We start from the raw sequence: 19,812 nt of genomic DNA, 5'->3' as shown, positions 1-19,812 counted from the left end.
CCGGTAGTTGCTTGCTGAGGCTCGGCCGACCGATCATGGCTAGAAAAAAAAAGGATCAAAGCTGCATGGCCGGTTTTGTCGATCGAAACGCTCCCAGCTTGGTTGCGGCGCCGTACGGTGACGGGCGGCCAGCACGAGGAAAAAAAATGAGAGCCAGACACGAAAGAGGATGAGAGAGGCGACATTCGAGGGTTAAATACCCAGGGGGCGTGTCTAAGGGACGAAGAAGGTTGGCGAAGACCACACCCATCAACTTGAATTTCAGTCTGCAATTTAGCCATAAAATCATAAAAAATCATAATATATAAAATGTAAAAAATATTAAAATACTCCCAACTTTGTACTCTTACTCTTAGAGCAAGCATATAGAATGATTGTTTAAACTTTAGTCTTGGGAAATCAACTGCTTATGGTTCAATCACATTTCATGTTGTTTGGGCTTCAAATCAAGACAAACAGTTCTCAGTCTCACTGCTGCACCTGTAAAGTTGACACACTGACACAGACATCAAGGCATACATTTTAAATATTTCTGCAGAGTTTGTGCAATATCAAAACAGACTTTTTTTTTTAAATCTTCAATTTAAAAAAACCCTGAATGGAAGTCCATGGGTTGCAGTACTTTCAAACGCCAGTGGGTGGTGCCTTGCATGCATGTTTGAATATTAAGCAAATTGTTCATTGTATTTGCGTTCCGTTGTCGATCTGTCTCAGATTGGTCTTCTCGCAGAGAGGATCCCCAATCTTTTGGTTGGTGTCAGTTCAAACGAAGAAAGGACTCTTTGATGACTGGAAACCAAGATTTCGAGGGGACCTGCTAGTTAATTTAGGGTCCGCTTGACATACGCCAGGCCTCCTCTTAGTGGCGGTCTCAAAGTAGGACAGCTTGGAAGAGTGCAGCTTAATCAAGTTGTGGGGACGTTTTGGCAACTGGGTCAGAGTCACTACAATACCATGAAATAAAAGCTGGAATTCTGAACTTCGGATTTTTCATCTTTTAATCTGAAACCTAAATGGCTTCAGTATACAACAAAAACAAAGGAAGTGACCTTGCCGTTCCAGTACTTTTGGAGAAGACTGTACATAAACAAAGAGACGGGAAATCGGAAAGGATGTCACCGTTGCTACGTCACTTGAGAAAATTAACCTATAATTTAAAAGTACATTAAAGGTTCCATATTTTACCAAACCAACTTTTTCTATAATTTGGCATGTAATATTGGCTCTACGGTGCCTCAGTAAACATGAAATATGATTTAAAATTGTCCATGCATTCCTGAGTTCGTCGTTTTTCTTCCGAGAGGCCTGAAATCAGGTCATTCAAATTTCTCGAGCTTATGTACTTCACTCCAGAAGATCTCTGCCTTCCCTTTCCACTCCAGAGCCAGCGCTGTCAAGATAACAAACGTGTGTTCTCTTACAAGTGGGTCTGCTACACGAAGGCAAACAATCAGAGGAAAGGGGGAGGTCTTAGCCAAATATGGGCAAACCGGATACAAAACGGGGTCAAACAGAAATAGCTGTGAGAGGGGCCTTTTCTCGACACTAGTATGACAAAACCAAGGTGTTTATTTATTTTTTTTTTTTAATGAAATTGACAGTTTTACACGAAGTCCATGTTAGAGAGTCACTCTATGGAGTTTTAAATAGCCAAAATATGGGACCTTTAATATAATACATCTTTAAAATATAACATTTATTAGTCCTACAATGGGGAAATTTGCATCATTTCAGTAGAATATACAGGAAATACAAAAATCGCACGCAAGAGAAGCCGCCACGTTGATGCAGTAAATACTTAATAAATCATCCAGCCATCCATTTTCTTAGCCGCTTCTCCTCACGAGGGTCGCGGGAGTGCTGTAGTTTATCCCAGCTATCATCGGGCAGGAGGCAGGGTACACCCTGAACCGGTTACCAGCCAATCGCAGGGCACATACAAACAAACAAACAACCATTTGCACACACATTCACACTTACAGGCAATTTAGAGTATTCTATCAACCTACCATGCATGTTTTTGGGATGTGGGTGGAAACCGGAGTGCCCGGAGAAGACCCACGCAGGTGCGGGGAGAACATGCAAACTCCACACAGGCGGGGCCGGGGATTGAACCCCGGTCCTCAAAACTGTGAGGCAGATGCTCTTATCAGTCGATCACCGTGCCTCCACTCTCTAAGCAATACATATGAAATCCCATTCACCATCTCAGATAATAACTTGCCATTTATAATAACGCCATTTATTCAAACAATATATTATAAATATTGAATCCATTATTTATTTATTCCGATTATAGAGTAATGATTGTGAAATTGAACAGTATGCAGATTTTTTTTAACATAATATACTGCAATAACTGTCCCACGGTTAACAGGCCCCACCTGTGTGGAGTTTGCATGTTCTCCCCATGCCTGCGTGCATTTTCTCAGAGTACTCTGGTTTCCTCCCACATCCCAAAAACATGCATGGTAGGTTGATTGAAGACTCGAAATTGCCCGTAGGTGTGAATTGGAGTGCGAGTGGTTGTTTGTTTATATGTGCCCTGCAATTGGCTGGCGATCAGTTTAAGGTGTACCCCGCCTCTCGCATGAAGATAGCTGGCATAGGCTCCAGCATGCCCGCGACCCTAGTGAGGATAAGCGGTACAGAAAATGGATGGATGGATGGATTTATTTGTAAATTTTAATTAATGTAATGTAATTATTTTTGTATGAAAAGCACTTACAAATAAAGTTTGATAATTCCCTTCAGTGTTTTGGTTTTCGCCCTTGGGTTTTTCAGTTTCGGTCAAGAATTTTAATTTCGGTGCATCACTATTAGGGATTCACTCCCAACCCAGTTCGCCTGCTCCACCATTTTCGGATCCATGGCCTTAGATTTTGAGGCGTTGATTCTCATATTGGCTGGATTCCTTTCACCTGCGACCACCCGAGTAAACGCTGACAGTCACAATTAGATTGTCATCAAGACCACATCTGCAAATAGCAGATTCTCTGGTCACCAAACTGTGCTCCCTCTACAGCCTTCCTGCAGAAAGAATTCTGCCCATAAAGTTAATGATAATTACCCCATATTCGTGGAGCAACCCATGGATAGTACGCACCCCCAAAGTTGACCTCAAAATTCTGGAAAACCCTTCTACCCATGTATAATGCATTTTTACAATGCATGATTTTGCTTCTACCCATATGATCAAAACATGAAGTATTATCTGTATAGTTTTTTCAAAACAATATTCTGAACTTAAGCACTTTCTTTGAACACGTAATACTTTATTTACTTGATCTTTGAAATTCACAGCCCTACATTTATTTAGTAAATGAGAAAACACACAGTTGTGCTCATGTTTGATTACGCAGGCAGAATTTGTAAGATGGGTACAATTCTCTAAAGAAAACATAAAAGGCCAGGAGAAACACATTTTATTTTAATGGGATTCAAATTAAACTGTCAAGCATTTCAGAAAGCATTAACATTAAACAAAACATAATCATAGAAATTGATGGTTTTTGTTCAGTCATCAGTCATATTTATACAAAAAAATAATAATTTCTGCCAGGGTATGTAGGCTTATGAGCCCAACTGTACATGTATGCTGTCATAAAGTACCCCTGTCATATTGGAATGAAAGTGTAGGCTACACCTTCAGAACCTCTAGGTGGCGGTGGCATATTAGAATTAATGTTTACACCTTTTTCATAACCTAGGTGGTGGTGACATTGGAATGAAAGTGTACAGCTTTTTTATAAACTCTGGATGGCGGCATACATTTATAAAATGTGAAAGCTTTTTTAGAAATTTTCTCCTATACCTATGTATAATGCGCCCGATTGACTTAAAATTGTTTGGGGGGGGGGGAATGCGCATTATACACGAGAAATTATGATACTCATACTTTTTTCAAATCTGCAAAGTATATGTTAAGTGTTTGGGTAAACTCCCATGCTAGGTATTGACTTGGTCCAGTATTCCACAACCAGGACGAGTACTGCTTTGTTTCTCCTGTATCTGAGGTTCAATTAATGGCCAGACCATCCAGTACTCAGGAATAGATTTCCCCACAGAGGCTGAGGGCTGTGACCCCCTTCAGTTAGAATACATGCACCCTTTCCCTTCTTAAAAGGGGGACCACCACCCCAGTCTCTCAATACAGAGGTATGACTTCCATGTCAAAAGATGTTAATCATCCCATAACATCCAGAGCTTTCAGATGTTCTGTGCAAATCTTCTACAGTATACCCCCAGGGCCTTGCCACTGAAGAGACTCTTTTCTGACATTATAGCAGTGAACACGGTTACAAATTATACTTGTATCCCCAAAGTAGTAGCTGTCTTGTTTAATTCTGTTGTGCTTGTATCGGTCCACTGACTATTGTATCTACAGTGCTCTATCGTTCAGTTCGACATAGTAGGAATTTTGTTTTTGTTTTCTTAGGCCACAGTTCTGGAGGAGATGCCTCCTTTCCCTGAGAGGGAGTCTTCAATCTTGGCTAAGCTGAAGAAGAAGAAGGGGCCTGGTGCAGTTTCAGTGACGGATCTGGAGGACAGCAAACGGGAGGGCGGGGAGCTGAATGGAGGCAGTGAACGGGGCCCAGACACATCAGCCATGGCTACCTCCAATGCTGTAAGTACAGTGGACTCTGCTGTTCAGCCAGCGTTTGTGCATTAGGAGTCAAACAATAAGTTTAATCATATTGGTTCTCATGCATGTGTATTTTTTTCTGCCAGTCCACCCCATCACCATCAGCAGACCTCCTTGGGATTCGATCTGGACCTCCTGTTGGCGCCGCTCCAACTAGTGCTGGCAGCCTGTTGGTGGATGTGTTCTCTGAAGCAGGGCCCGCTGCACCCTCTGCTGCAGTGAATGACGAAGGCTTCCTAAGGTAAAGGTCATCCGAAAGAGCAGATGTCGAATCAATTTGTCCCTGTTAGCCGAAGTCCAGTTGGAGCTGCTTCAGAGCCCCTTAATTGCTTTATTTTTTTTAATAACATTGCGGAGCAAATTTCAACGTGAAAAGATAAATCTTCTCTAGTCTGCTATTTCCTCCCTGTGTGTTGACATGTCCTGAAGTAACAAGGTTACGTATGATAGATGACTTTGTATTGGTGTATTTTATTTTCCTGTTATTTTCTGACCAAAGATAGAACACTAATTAGAACCTTAGATAGAACCTAATTTTCTCTGCCCACTCAAAATTTCTGACTGGCTTAGAATTGTTATTCGGCAGAATTCTAGCTATGATGTTGCGATTAAAAACGAGGTGTCGTGGTTACATCAGGTTTTAAATGTAAATTTAATAAAGACAGTTGTAACCTTGTTGCTGAAGGAGTTTAAAAGGCACATTAAAACTGCAGCTCACATACTAGGCAAGGAAAGAAAAGTTTTGGACCAACGAAATGATAGACTGTTGTCAATGTGATTGGTTTTGGTGTTTGTTGTATGTCTGCGTTAAGACTGCTTTTCAACATGTTGTGTATTGTCTGTTGGTTGAGACACTGTTGTTATACTCTTTATATTTGTCTTATGGACCTGCCAACCTGGATGAAAGTGGGTTTTGAAATTTTAGAGCTGTTGCAGTCTTCCCTCATCACAATCAAATGTTAAAACAGGGTTGCTACGCAAGTATTCAAAAGTATGGAATATCCATCCATTTTCCACACCGCTTATCCTCACTAGGGTCACGGGTATGCTGGAGCCTATCCTAGCTAACTGCTGGCAGGAGGCGGGGTACACCCTCTACTGGTCGCCAACCACTCGCAGGGCACATATAAACAACCATTCGCAGACCTATGGACAATTTAGACTCTTTAGTTAACCTACCATGCATGTTTTTGGGATGTGGGAGGAAACCGGAGCAGTATAGAATATCCATCCATCCATTCTCTAAGCCGCTTCTCCTCACGAGGGTCGCGGGCGTGCTGGAGCCTATCCCAGCTATCATCGGGCAGGAGGCGGGGTACACCCTGAACTGGTTGGCAGCCAATCGCAGGGCACATACAAACAAACAACCATTCGCACTCACATTCACACCTACGGGCAATTTAGAGTCTCCAATTCATGCATGTTTTTGGGATGTGGGAGGAAACCGGAGTGCCCGGAGAAAACCCACGCAGGCACGGGGAGAACAGGCAAATTCCACACAGGCGGGGCCGGGGATTTAACCCCGGTCCTCTGAACTGTGAGGCTGACACTCAAACCAGTCGGCCAGAATCAGAATCATCTTTATTTTGCCAAGTATGTCCCAAAAACACACAAGGAATTTGTCTACGGTTGTTGGAGCCGCTCAAGTACAACAAGGGACAGTCAATTGACAGAGAACACTTTTGTAAGTATGTAAAATTACGTTAACTCCATAAGATTTAAATCAACTCAGAAAGACATTGACAAAAAAAAAAAGTCACTGAGCAGTAAAGGGTTGCTAGTTATCTGGTAATACCGGTACATTATTATTATTATTTTTTCTGACAATTGTGCAAAAAGATGCAGTCCTCTAGCACTTAGAATATTGGACAGGTGATGAGCAGTGCCTGGTTTTCTCCACACATACCGCTTAGAATTAAGGCCAAAAAGTTCTAGTTCTATTCCTCACTGTGGAGGCGAGGATAAGTGACTTATAGGAGCGGCTCTGCATGGTGTAAGGACAGTGTTGAGCCGTGATAGCTATCCAGCCGCAGCTCGTAGCTAGCTGGTGCCGCACAACATATCTTAGCACGCACGGTGTATTCCCACAGTAGTTCCTGAGGACTCGCAGAGATATGAAGAATGGATATGCCAGCGCTCTTTCGCAGCCCGGCTAACTGACGACATGACTTCATGGTGGCCATGTTGGGGAGGTCGACGATCCCCTCAAAGGCAATGCATGGACATTGAAATGAAGTCGTAACATGCTCATTTCTCAACTGTTCATGGTTTACCTTTTTGTCAATGCCACAGCGTGTGCTATCAATCCATAAAAATGTTTTTGGGGAAAAGCAAAAAGAATAGTTTTTACCTGTGAATGGTTACTCCCAGTCCAACTTATATACAACCGTATGCAGCATGATGTACCGGAATCAGAATCTTCTTTATTTGCCATGTCAAAAACATACAAGGAATTTGTCTCTAGTAGTTGGAGCCTCTCTAGTACGACAATAGATAGACATTTTGAGAAAACATACTTTTGAGACAAAAACACAATACGAAGAGTCACATGGCCTCGAGCAATTTAATGGCTAGAGGGAAGAAGCTGTTGGAATGTCTCCTGGTTTTAGTTTGCATTGATCGATAGTGTCTACCTGAGGGGAGGAGCAGGAAGAGGTGGTGACCAGGATGTGGAGGGTCCAAGAGGATTTTGCATGCTCTTGTCATAGTTCTGGCAGCGTGCAAGTCATTGAGTGGGTAGGGGGGTACCAAAGATTTTTCCGGCAGCCCTGATTGTCTGTTGCAGTCCGTGTTTGTCCTTTTTTGTGGCAGCACCAAACCGGACTGTGATGGATGAACACAGGACTGATTTGATGACTGCTGTGTAGAACAGCAGTCACTCCTTGAGCTGTCACCTTATCGTGGTGGAGGGGTTTGTGTGTCCCAATGATCATAGGAACTAAGTTGTCTGGGGCTTTACGCCAGGCCAGGAGCTGGGGCTCGAAGGCGAGCGCCTGGTGGCCGGGCCTGCACCCATGGGGCCTGGCCGGGCACAGCCCGAAAGGGTAACGTGGGTCCCCCTTCCCATGGGCTCACCACCTGTGGGAGGGGCCATAGGGGTCGGGTGCAGTGTGAACTGGGCGGAAGCCGAAGACATGGACCTTGGCGATCCGATCCCTGGCTACAGAAGCTGGCTCTAGGGACGTGGAATGTCACCTGTCTGGCAGGGAAGGAGCCCGAGCTGGTGTGCGAGGTCGAGAAGCACATTGGAGTTCACCCCGATGGACGAGAGGGTAGCCTCCCTCCGCCTTCGGGTGGGAGAGCGGGTCCTGACTGTTGTTTGTGCCTATGCACCAAACAGCAGTTCAGAATACCCACCCTTTTTGGAGTCCTTAGAGGGGGTGCTGGAGAGCGCTCCCGCTGGGGACTCCATCGTTCTGCTGGGTGACTTCAATGCTGATGTGGGCAATGACAGTGAGACCTGGAAGGGCGTGATTGCGAGAAACGCCCCCCCTCCCCCGATCAGAACCCGAGCGGTGTTCTGTTCTTGGACTTATGTGCTCATCGCGGATTGTCCATAACGAACACCATGTTGAAGCATCAGGGTGTCCACACGTGCACCTGACACTAGGACTCCCTAGGTCACAGTTCGATGATCGACTTTGTGGTCATGTCATCGGACTTGCAGCTGCATGTCTTGGACAGTCGGGTGAAGAGATGGACGGAGCTGTCAACTGATTACCACCTGGTGGTGAGTTGGCTCCAATGGTGGGGGAAGATGCCGGTCCGACCTGGAAGGCCCAAACGTATTATGAGGGTCTCCTGGGAACGTCTGGCAGAATCCGAGCTTTGCTCATTTTCCAGGGGAGGCGGGGGACATTGAGTGCGAGTGGACCATGTTCCGTGCCTCCATTGCTGAGACGGCCGACCTGAGCCGTGGCCGTAAGGTGGTCGGTGCCTGTCGTTGGTGGACACCAACGGTGAGGGATGCCGTCAAACTCAAGGAGTCCTATTGGGATTTTTTGGCCTGTGTGACTGGCAGCTGATAGGTACCGGCTTGCTAAACAGAAATGCACCTTTGGTGGTCGCTGAAACAAAAACTCGGGCATGGGAGGGGTTCGGTGAGGCCATGGAAAAAGACTTCCGGACGGCTTCGAGGAAATTCTGGTCCACCATCTGGCGTCTCAGGAGGGGGAAGCAATGCACCATCAACACTGTATATCGTGGGGATGGGGCGCTGCTGACCTCGACTTGCGACGGTGTGAGTCGGTGGGAAGAATACTTCGAAGACCTCCTCAATGCCACCGACACTCCTTCCCATGAGGAAGCAGAGACTGGGGTCTCTGAGGCGGGCTCTCCTATCTCTGGGGTTGAGGTCACCGAGATTGAGATTCGCCCCGGAGTTCCTAAAGGCTCTGGATGTTGTGGGGCTGTCCTGGTTGACGAGCCTCTGCAACATCGCATTGACATCGGGGACAGTGGCTCTGGTTTGGCAGTCTGGGGTGTGTTCCAACTACAGGGGGATCACACTCCTCAGCCTCCCTGCTCAGGTCTATTCAGGGGTGCTGGAGAGGAGGGTCCATCGGGAAGTCGAATCTCAGATTCAGGAGGAGCAGTGTGGTTTTCGTCCTGGCGGTGGAACAGTGAACCAGTTCTACACCCTCGGCAGGGTCCTCGAGGGTGCATGGGAGTTCGCCCAACCAGTCTATATGTGTTTTGTGGATTTGGAGAAGACGTTTGACCGTGTCCCTCGTGGAGTCCAGTGGGGGGTGGTTTGGGAATAAGGGGTACCGAACCCCCTGATACGGGCTGTTTGGTCCCTGTACGACCGGTGTCAGAGTTGGTTCCACATTGCCGGCACTAAGTCGGACCCGTTTCCGATGAAGGTTGGACTCCGCCAGGGCTGCCCTTTGCCACCGATTCCGAACTTTTATGGACAGAATTTCTAGGCGCAGGTGAGGCATAGAGGGGGTCCGGTTTGGTGGACTCAGTATTGCATCTCTGCTTTTTTGCAGATTATGTGGTTCTGTTGGCTTCATCAAGCCATAATCTCCAACTCTCACTGGAGCAGTTCGCAGCCGAGTGTGAAGCGGCTGGGATGAGAATCAGCACCTCCAAATCTGAGACCATGGTCCTCAGTCGGAAAAGGGTGGCATGCCCTCTCCAGGTCAGGGATGAGATCCTGCCCCAAGTGGAGGAGTTCAAGTATCTTGGGGTCTTCTTCACGAATGAGGGAAGAATGGAACAGGAGATCGACAGGCGGATCGGTGCAGCGTCTGTTGCTGTAATGCGAGGACTACTACAGGAACATTATCTTCGTACAGGGATCAGGAACAGACAGAAGCTCCCAGTTCCTCAAAATGTAAAGAGAATAATGAATCTTACAACTGATTTGTTAGCAGTTTAAATTGGTCAGTGAGGTTGTCACATTTTCACATAGTGGAAGCAAGGTGATCATTTGGAGAACATTTATATTGGAGATTCAGCAGTAGTATTTCAGATTAGATGAAACTTCAGTTTTGCTCTCTGTATTTTCTTTATTTTTATCGAGCACATACTGGCACTAACATCCTATCAGTGCTGAGTGTTGTAAGCATATAATGACTGTGATCTACATGCAATGCAGCTTGGTTGAGGTGGTAGACCATTCGTCTATCAATGTCATGGGTTCAAGCGCCTGTTCCCCTGCTACCCTGTCAGAGTATCCTTGAGCAAGATACTTAAAATCCAGTTAGTTTTGATGCATGTCGTCAGCGAGTTAATGAGGTGACAGTTTAAAAACCCTTTGAGCACTTTGAAGCTAGTCTTATTTATGTGAAACCCATAAATCAGTTGTTCCTGGATGTATACAGGATCCTGTGGTCCACAACAATCCAAAATACCTTTTGTCAGAGCGTGTTAGTGAAAGTTAGTCAATTCTTCTCCCTGGTTGGCAGGTTTGCTTTACTTGGTCTGTTCTTTAACTTCCTGTGTATGTGACTGTCTTTCATCTTTCTCTCTTTTTCTTCTCTCCATTTTTCTGTGTGTGTGTCTGTTGGCGTGTGATTGTGTGTGTTGTGGTTTGAATGTATGTCTGTCCTCTGTTCTATACCGTGATTGGACATTGACAGAGATCTGGAACAGCCCACCGAGACCTCTGACTCCCTAATGGTGGAGGGTTCTGGTGACTCGGAGTAAGGGCCCTGTAGTAAACTACAGACTTAGCTAGAAAACCACAATTATGACACATTCATACCGTCATAATGGCATTGATACAATATACTGTAGTATTTTTGATATACCATAATTTCTCATGTATAATGCACCTTTGTTTCCCCCAAAAATGGTCAAAAGTCAATAGTGCGCATTATACATAGTTATAGGGGAAAATGGGGAAAAAAACTCACATTTTATAAATGTATGCCGCCATCTAGAGGCTACGAAAAAGCTGTACACTTTCATTCCAAACCCCCACTGCCACATAGAGGTTATGAAAAAGGTATCCACTTTCATTCTAATATGCCACAGCCACATAGTGGTTATGAAAAAGCTGTAGCCTACACTTTGATTCCAATATGACGTGTACGTATGACTGCATATATGTACAGTTGTGCTCATAAGTTTACATACCCTGGCAGAATTGATGAAATATATATACACGACATCCTCGAGTTACGACCCACTCGACCTACGACGTTTCGACTTTACGACGCCCGTGCCTCGTCCGCCATTTTGTCCCCAGCACCATGGTGTTTCTGCTTAGCTCGTGCATCGTGCTTGTCTGTCTTTGTGCGACGGGAGTATCTTTGCCTTTTTCACCTTCCTTTTTTCACACTCTCAGCAGTAATGGTAAGTACAGCATCTTAGTTTTTTATTTTAATGTATTTAATTTCTTTATCCGAAGTGTTAACCTTTCCTGCTACGGTCACCTGACCGTGGTCGGGAGACGCAGGGGTTAACTCCCTTTTGAGCTGTGTGGCGGCAACAATAAAGGCACGAAGCACCGATTTGCTGCTTTAATGGCTTTATTAGCTCCTCTGCACATTCAACGTCAACAGGTCCTCCTTTAATCGCTACTCTTCCCTGGTCGCCGTCACTACACTTGTACACACTCGCACATCGACGCACACGCCCACACACACACTGAGCTTGCTGTCACAATCACGTGGGACAATACCTGTAACAGAAGTATTTCGCCGTAAATTTTGACTTTAACGGTGAAATCCAACATGCGCGGAAAATCTCGTCGCCAGCGTAGGAACGGAACTCGTTTGTAAATCGAGGACTTCCTGTATATATATAATATATATATATTTTTAATATGACTGATGACTGAACAACAACCATCATTAGTTTCTTTGTTTTTTTTGTTTAATGATAATGCTTTTCTGAAATGCTTGACCATTTAATTTGAATCCCATTAAAATACAATTGTTTCGCCTGGCCCTTGTTATTTTTTTTTAAAGAATTGTACCCATCTTACAAATTACAAATTCTGCCTGGGTAATCAAACATATGAACACAACTGTGTTTTCTTATTTACTAAATAAAAGTAGGGCTGTAAATTTAAAAAAATAAGAGCAATTAAATAAAAAGAGAGAGTATTACATATTCAAATAAAGTGCTTAACTTCAGAATAATTATTTGAAAACCAAAAAACAAAATACATATAATAATTCATGTTTTGATCATATGGGTAGAAGCAAAATCATGCATTATACATGGGCAGAAGGGTTTTCCAGAATGTTCAGGTAAACTTTGGGGGTGCGCATTATACATGAGAAATTACGGTATGCTTTTGTGAATGGGTAGCTTGCTGAGCCGTTCAACTTAAATCGACATCAAAGAGCCTGAATTTGTCTATCTGTAATTTGATTTATCTACCAGACCAGTTTATATTTTATTAGACATGAGTATGTCAGACATTATCGCCACAATTGACACTGGCACTTTGTTGAATGTTTTTATATTGACCTTCTTTGACATGAAAAGTATTACTTTTACTGTACTTAACATTGAAAGAGACAGCAGGACAAACATTATAGCTGTGTCAAAGAAAAGTCAGCAAGGAAACATGATTTAGTGATTTGATTTGTGATTTGATTTGGAGCACATACAGAGCTTAAGAAATGTATTCGACAACACCTGTGTCAGAGACGGTGTATAATGCGAACCTTGTCAGTTTCAGTTAGCTCTCAAAGTTTAAAGTTAAAAAATGTTAACAGTTACTGAGGAAACTTTCAAACAGAACATTTAAAACTGAATTCACCTTTTTATACCCAAAATTGAGCTGGCTCACTGGACTTTTCTGAAAAATTAGAAATTAATCCAATCCATCACAAAATTCAACCAAAGAATGCAAGTAAATAGGTTATGTAAACATTACATTTAAAAATTCACAGATACGATAAATATATCGAAATGTAATTTCAGTTAAAAAGCAACAGACATTAACATTCCTGGATCATAAAATGTAGTTATAGTAATTGCCAAGGCTGTTAATTTAGGGCCATTGTGGCATCAACCTTGTATTGTGTAGCGGTCTAATACAATTGTTAAATACTTACACTTTACACAAGAACTATGGTTCTATAAATGTGCACTAACATTGCACAAAATAAATCACAGACACCCACAGATGTATTTTGCATACCAATCAAGTTTTCGGCATCAAGCTACTGCATATCTGTAGCCTATGTACTGTAGTGCTTGAATCATGTGCACTGTGCCTGTGGTAGAGTTGCAGTCTGAATGTATTTGGAAAGAGATTAATTTTCGTAATCTTCAAAATGTTCACGTGCTGATTTAATATTGTATGCATATTTTTAGGGTGTTTTCTTTGTTGCATGTTGATATACAAATTATAGACTAGTCAAGTCTAAGATTAAATTGTACTGCTGTTTAGTTTAGTCCATGCTATATACATTTATTATGATTTGTCAACCAAAGCAACAGAAAATGTCCAAATACATACTGCTGGTGTTTATATTGTTTTTGTACAAACTGTAGTTGGATGCTGTTACTAACCATCTCTTCATTTTATCTCTCTCATTTTTCTTATATTCTTAACAAATCTTCATCACATTGCCTGTGCGCATGTGTTGAGTGGATGCCTTTTTCTTTTAAAGGTCAGAGGACAAAGATGTTATGGGGTCAGTTAAAATTCTTACTTGCATTGTTTATGTTATGTAATACATACACTTCATTTCCAGCAAGTCGTCAACTATAGTTTAGCTAAAAATAAGGTTTTTATTACACATATTCAGCACTCCTCGAACATACCCGAAATTCGTGACACCGGGATGTAGTTGCTCTATCCACCGCAAAGGCTACCGGTAGTGACGTTGCAATTGCCAAACACAGCATCCTACCCTCTATACGCAATGGCGAGCAATGTGTTGGAATACGAGGAGGATTCAATCCATAATTTACTTGCTCCAGCATCCTCACGTGTCGATAGAAACATAGACATGACTAAAATATAACAGGCATGCTCATGGGGTCAGACAGTTGAGGGAAAAAAGGCATGTCTTTTTATACAAACATGGCTAGAAATAATGACACCCCAGGGGTGCCAATATTTTTTAGCATGACTATACGTATTATATATTCATGTTTCACTGACACGGCACAAGCTTTTACATAGTATGCAGTATTCCTGTATATTGTGCCCCTCGCTCGAGTAGCTTTATAACATGCCGCACAGAAAGTCTTTGCCGTGTCTGTTGGCTTCTAATATAGGCAAGAGTACAGATGACAGTACTGAAAAGTACTGCATGGGTCTTTTTTTCCTACTGCGCAGTGCATACTAACCATAATAGTCGTAGGTATGTAAAGAAGGAAAACCTCACCTCATGTCTGCGCCGCTTTGCTGCTGCACCATGTCGGCTGTGAGATTTAGTTCTCTTGCTGGCGGTTGAGGTCCTGATGCCCGTAGGAATAATAGTTGACACTGCAGCTGGTTTCAGCCTCTGCCTAACTACACCTGTGTATCCAATGCTTTCTGTTAAGTCTTTCTCAAAACACGCCGGTTCCAAGAAGTGATCAGCACAGAGTTTGGAATGCTTACTAGGCACCCATAGCTGACCACATTTCTTCCCCTGTCGATTGACTTTCCCCATCCACTGGTCAGGTATTCCTTTTTCACTTGGAAAGCCAAAGAAACTTGCCACGGCCTGAGCAATTTGTACAACCAAATGCCACACAATAAACCATCGTAAAAATCTCTAAATCATACGACAACAAATATACAAGGACGGGAACCACAGCATGGAACAATAGCACACAACGCCGAATGAACAGGCTGTTTGGCTAGTGTTACGTCACAGCGCCGGATAGTCGCAGACTGGAAGGGACTTGATGCAAAAAGCAGAAGGCGCATTCGGAATCCTATTTATCGATTTAACTGCTGTCTATATGCTATATAATCACTTTGAAACGGCAGATGTGGTTTGTAAAGGGGTTCTAGTGATCAAGAAAAATTTCAAGATCTTTGTCCTCTGACCTTTAACCTACATCACTCTACTGTGGGCTGTGTCTACATCCTTGCACTATCTTGTGATCTTTCAGCTCTGCTCCTCCCTCTGAGGATCCTGCTCCCCCTCTGTCTGAGGCTGATGAACTCCTTAACAAGTAAGGTCTTTCTGTGTATACAGCTTTGTTGTCTTGTGTTTGCCCAGCTCTGCATGATCACCGCAGGAAGCTTTGCAGTCTTGTCAAAGAAGCATACGTTTTTATACTAGAATTATTATTATTGTTGTCTATGAAGTGGTTCTCAAATCAATAATATACTAACTAAAAAGTAGTTTGTTATATAGTGAAAGGTCCGAAAAAAATAAATAAATATAAACAAAATTAAAAAAAATATATATATATATATAACTGTAGCATTTACAGTGCCGTGAAAAATGATTGACCCCATCCTCAAATTTGTATATTTTTGCATAGTTTTCCCACTTTAAGATAATCAAACAAATGTAAATATCAAATACAACCCAAGTTAGCTTGAAATACTGTTTTTAAATGGTGATTTTATTTATTAAGGAAAGAAAACATTTCATTTACCTGGCCCTGTGCGAAAAGGTAATGGCACCCTAAACCTAATAACTAGTTGGGCCATCCTTAGCACCAACAGAAATCAAGCGTTTTCTCTAAATGTGAAATGGACTGGACGTATATAGCGCTTTATCTACACCATCACAGTGCCCAAAGCACTTTACAAAGCCTCACATTCACCCATTGACACACATTCATACACCAATGGGCGGCTGCTGCCGTGCAAGCCACTGCCAGGCCCACTGGGAGCAAATTAGGGTTCAGTGTCTTGCCCAAGGACACTTCGACATACAGACTGTCAGAGCCAGGATTTGAACCTTCGGTCGCTGGACGACCCGCTCTACCAACTGAGCCACAGCCACCCATAACCGGCATTAAGTATTTCAGATCTCTGTGGTGATATTTTGGACCACTCTTCCTTGCAGAATTGGTTGAATTCAGCAAAACTTTAGTGATTTTGAACATGAGCAGCCTTTTTAAGGTCATGCCACTGCATTTGAATCAGATTAAAGTCTGGACTTTGACTAGGCCACTCCAAAGCCTTCATTTAGCACACCAGCAAGTTGACATGCTGGTGTGTTTTGGATAGTTATCCTGCTGCAGAACCTAAGTGCACTTCAGCTTGAAGTGATGATGATTTCTTTTCTCAAAAGTAAGTCAGCAGTTTTTTGGTCAGCAGTGGTTTTTGCCTTGGAACTCTGCCATGGATGCCATTTTTGCCCAGTTTCCTCCTTATTCTTGCGTCATGAACACTGCCCTTAACTGAGGCAAGGGAGGCCTGCAGTTCTTTAGATTATTTCCTGAGATCCTTTGTGGGCTCCTGGATGAGTCATTGCTTTTCTCTTGGGGTAATCGTTGTAGCCTGGCCACTCCTGGAAAGGTTCACCACTGTTCCATGTTTTCTCCATGTGAGGATAATGGCTCTCCCTGTTGTTTGCTGGAATCCTAAAGTTTTAGAAATGGCTTTTATGACCCATTCCACACTGGTCAATTACTTTATTTCTTGATTGTTATGGAATTTTATATGGATCATGTCTTTTTTTTCTCAGCTTTTTTAGCTCTTTTGTCTGATTTGATTTTTGTCTAGACAGAAGTGATTTCTTGATTGAACAGGCCTGGAGGTAATCAGGTTTGGGTGTGATCAGTGAAAATTAACCAAAAATTGTCATTAGCCACAATTAATTCATGATTTAACTGATTGCTTTTATAGTTAGTTTATATAATACTTTTTTCCTTAATGAATGAAATAATTTTAAAACAGCATTTTAAATTCACTTGGGTTGTATTTGTTTGATCATCTTAAACATTAAAGTGGGGAAACTATGCATAAATATAATTATTTTAGAAGGGGGCCAATACTTTTTCATGGCACTGTGTTGCTATCCAAAATTATTTTCCTCTAGCAGTTGCTGAGATTTGTGTAGCCATTTTTTTGAAATGCTGTTATGGTCAATCATTTGAATATATGTTCCTCTTAGTAGTAAATCACTAATTTTATGCTTTTCTTCCCTAAATTTTAAAACACTTTACTCCATATATAGAGTAGACTTGGTTGGCTTGATTGATTGGTATCGGCCGATAAATAGCATACTATGATTGGCTTTGTCATAATTTCCCAATTACGCCATTGATCGGCTCGGCAAAAGACATTTACTCCGCGTCCCTGTCATATACAGTATTTATTTGAATCCAAAAGGTAGTTTATTTTTAGCCTTGTCGCCTGTCTTTTGATGTCATTTACAATCACTGCGTCTTGTCAAATCAAACGCGACCGGATACACTCGTTGCCACGGCAACAACAATGGATCGCGCTGTGTATTGTCTGTTAAAATAGAACAAAATGGGGGAAAACGTGTGGTGGTGGTTTTCACTGGTGCTCGGGAGAAGACGTTCATTCAAGGATTGCTTGGTATGTTAACATACTTATAATACGTAATTTAATTAGAATAAAGTAATTGAATTACAGTAAGTTAGTCCTAGGCTTTACACGGTCAGGATTTTTGGGGCCGATCAGCAAGTTTATATAAAAAAATAAATAAAATAAAAAAAAAAGATAACCGTTCACAAGATGGAGCAATGTGTCCATTTACATGACTTGTTCATTTTTTGTATATACTTGTGTACTTTATGACTTGTTCATTTATTGCATATACTTGAGTACTGTATCCATCCATCCATTTTCTGTACCGGTTATCCTCACTAGGGTAATTATTCTCTAGCATTTTAGACAAAATTTAAAACATCAATGACCTCTAGGGGGCATTCAAGGATTGGCCACTGACAAGTTTAGGTCAGATCAACATTACAACATGACAGAAATAATGGGTGCTATCTTACTGTAATTAAGTTACTTTATTGCAATTAAATTACTTTAGTAAACACTGTTATGACATGCTTACTCTAACTTTCTCACTGTCCCGGGTATATGGACGGGTGTTGTCCAGAGTTTGCGTCCTTTTGGGTTTTCCTTTTTCTTTTTTTTCTTTCCACACTGCATTGCTTGACCGCGACATGCTCCTCCTTGTGTACATTCTTCAGTTGCCCGATCAAATTTATGTTCAAGCATTTAGATGATGTTCCTTCCCCACGACGTACTTCAGTTGTGCACAAACTGCAAATAACTTACGCGTTGTTTGTGTGAGACACCGCAAAATAGTCCCTCACCGATGACGTGATTTTAACCGACAAGATTGAAAAAATCTTTGTCCGTCAGATAGTTACAGTAGTGCGCCACAAGACATGTGACAAGGCTAAAAATAAACTAGGAGGGAGTGAGACGTTGGGAAAAAGGACAGTTGCCTACCGCACTCATAGATATAGTATCATACACAGTGGTATGAAAAAGTCTTTGCCCCATTCCTGATTTCCTTTTTTTCCCCCGCACTTAATAGTTTCCCATCACCAAACAAATTAAACTATTAGTCAAAGACAACACAAGTAAACGCAAAATGCAATTTTAAAATGGTTATTATTAAGGGAGACTAAAAAAATCAAAATTTTAAAGCCTTGGGACACCAGTGAACCACATGAGAACCATTATCCACAAATGGCGAAAACATAGAACAGTGGTAACGCTTCCTAGGAGTAGCCGGCCGACCAAAATGACCCCAAAAGCGCAGCAACAACTCATCCAAGAGATCACAAAAGACCCCACAACAACATCCAAAGAACTGCAGGCTTTACTTGCCTCAGTTAAGATCAGTGTACATGACTCCACCTTAAGAAAAAGATTCGGCAAAAATGGCCTGCATGGCAGATTTTCAAGGCGAAAACCACTGCTGAGCAAAAAGAACATTATTCTGCCACAACCAGAAGACATCTTGATGATCCCCAGGACATTTGGGAATATACTCTGTGGTCTGACGAGACAAAAGTTGAACTTTTTGGAAGGTGTCTCTCTCATTAAATCTGCTGTAAAAGTAACACCGGATTTCAGTAAAAGAACATCAAAACCAACAGTAAAATGTGGTGGTGGTTGTGTGACCCTGGGACCTGGAAGACTTGCTGTGATAAATGGCACCATGAATTCTGCCGTCTATCAAATAATCCTGAAGGAGAATGTCTGGCCATCTGTTTGTGACATCAAGCTAACACGAACGAGCAAGACAGTGATCCAAAACACACCAGCAATTCCACCTCTGAATAAGTGAAGAAAAACAAATGAAGACTTTGGAGTGGCCTCGTCTAATAGAAATTTAAAACACACACACACACACACACACTCAGAGCGGCAGAAATAAGTATTTAACACATCACCATTTTTCTCACTAATTATATTTCCCAAGGTGCTATTGACATGAAATTTATACCAGATGTTGGGAACAAGAAGTAATCCATACATACAAAGAAAGTAGAAAAATTAAGATCAGAAATTAAGTTGTGTGTAATAATGTGAAATGACACAGTGAAAGATGTATTTAACACATGAAGGGAGGTGCAAAAAGGCATGCAAAGCCAAGACCACACCTAAAATCTATCAATAATCAAACAGCAAGCCAGCTCCTTGTCAGTGCAAATGACTATCAGCTAGTTCAGTTCCTAATTGATGGCCTAGAACAGGGGTATCAAATTCATTTTTGTCTCGGGCCGCATTGTTATGATTTCCCTCAGAGGGAAGGGAAAGCATGTCAAAGCTTGATGAATGTTTGCAGAAC

At 42.3% G+C, this 19,812-nt stretch overlaps 1 protein-coding gene across 6 annotated transcripts in view; it reads left to right on the top strand.

Moving 5' to 3' along the window:
• ap2a1 (adaptor related protein complex 2 subunit alpha 1) overlaps window positions 1–19,812 on the top strand; it is a 75,461-nt gene that overhangs the window by 33,671 nt on the left and 21,978 nt on the right. For 3 of the 6 annotated variants that reach the window (XR_009770099.1, XR_009770100.1, XM_061701092.1), the window contains 5 exons: window positions 4,439–4,627; window positions 4,732–4,886; window positions 10,735–10,797; window positions 13,732–13,755; window positions 15,173–15,235. Coding sequence is in view for 4 of the 6 variants with exons in the window: in XM_061701092.1 (XP_061557076.1) it covers window positions 4,439–4,627; window positions 4,732–4,886; window positions 10,735–10,797; window positions 13,732–13,755; window positions 15,173–15,235 (494 nt within the window). In the remaining 2 variants the exon portion in view is untranslated. The remainder of the gene's footprint in view (window positions 1–4,438; window positions 4,628–4,731; window positions 4,887–10,734; window positions 10,798–13,731; window positions 13,756–15,172; window positions 15,236–19,812) is intronic. The other 3 variants (XM_061701093.1, XM_061701095.1, XM_061701096.1) reach the window with 3 other exon arrangements.

This window comes from Phycodurus eques, chromosome 16, assembly GCF_024500275.1.
Source record: "Phycodurus eques isolate BA_2022a chromosome 16, UOR_Pequ_1.1, whole genome shotgun sequence".
NCBI classification, from domain to species: domain Eukaryota; kingdom Metazoa; phylum Chordata; class Actinopteri; order Syngnathiformes; family Syngnathidae; genus Phycodurus; species Phycodurus eques.
Note: the sequence above shows the minus strand (reverse complement) of the source record. Positions and strands in the feature narration are given on the sequence as shown.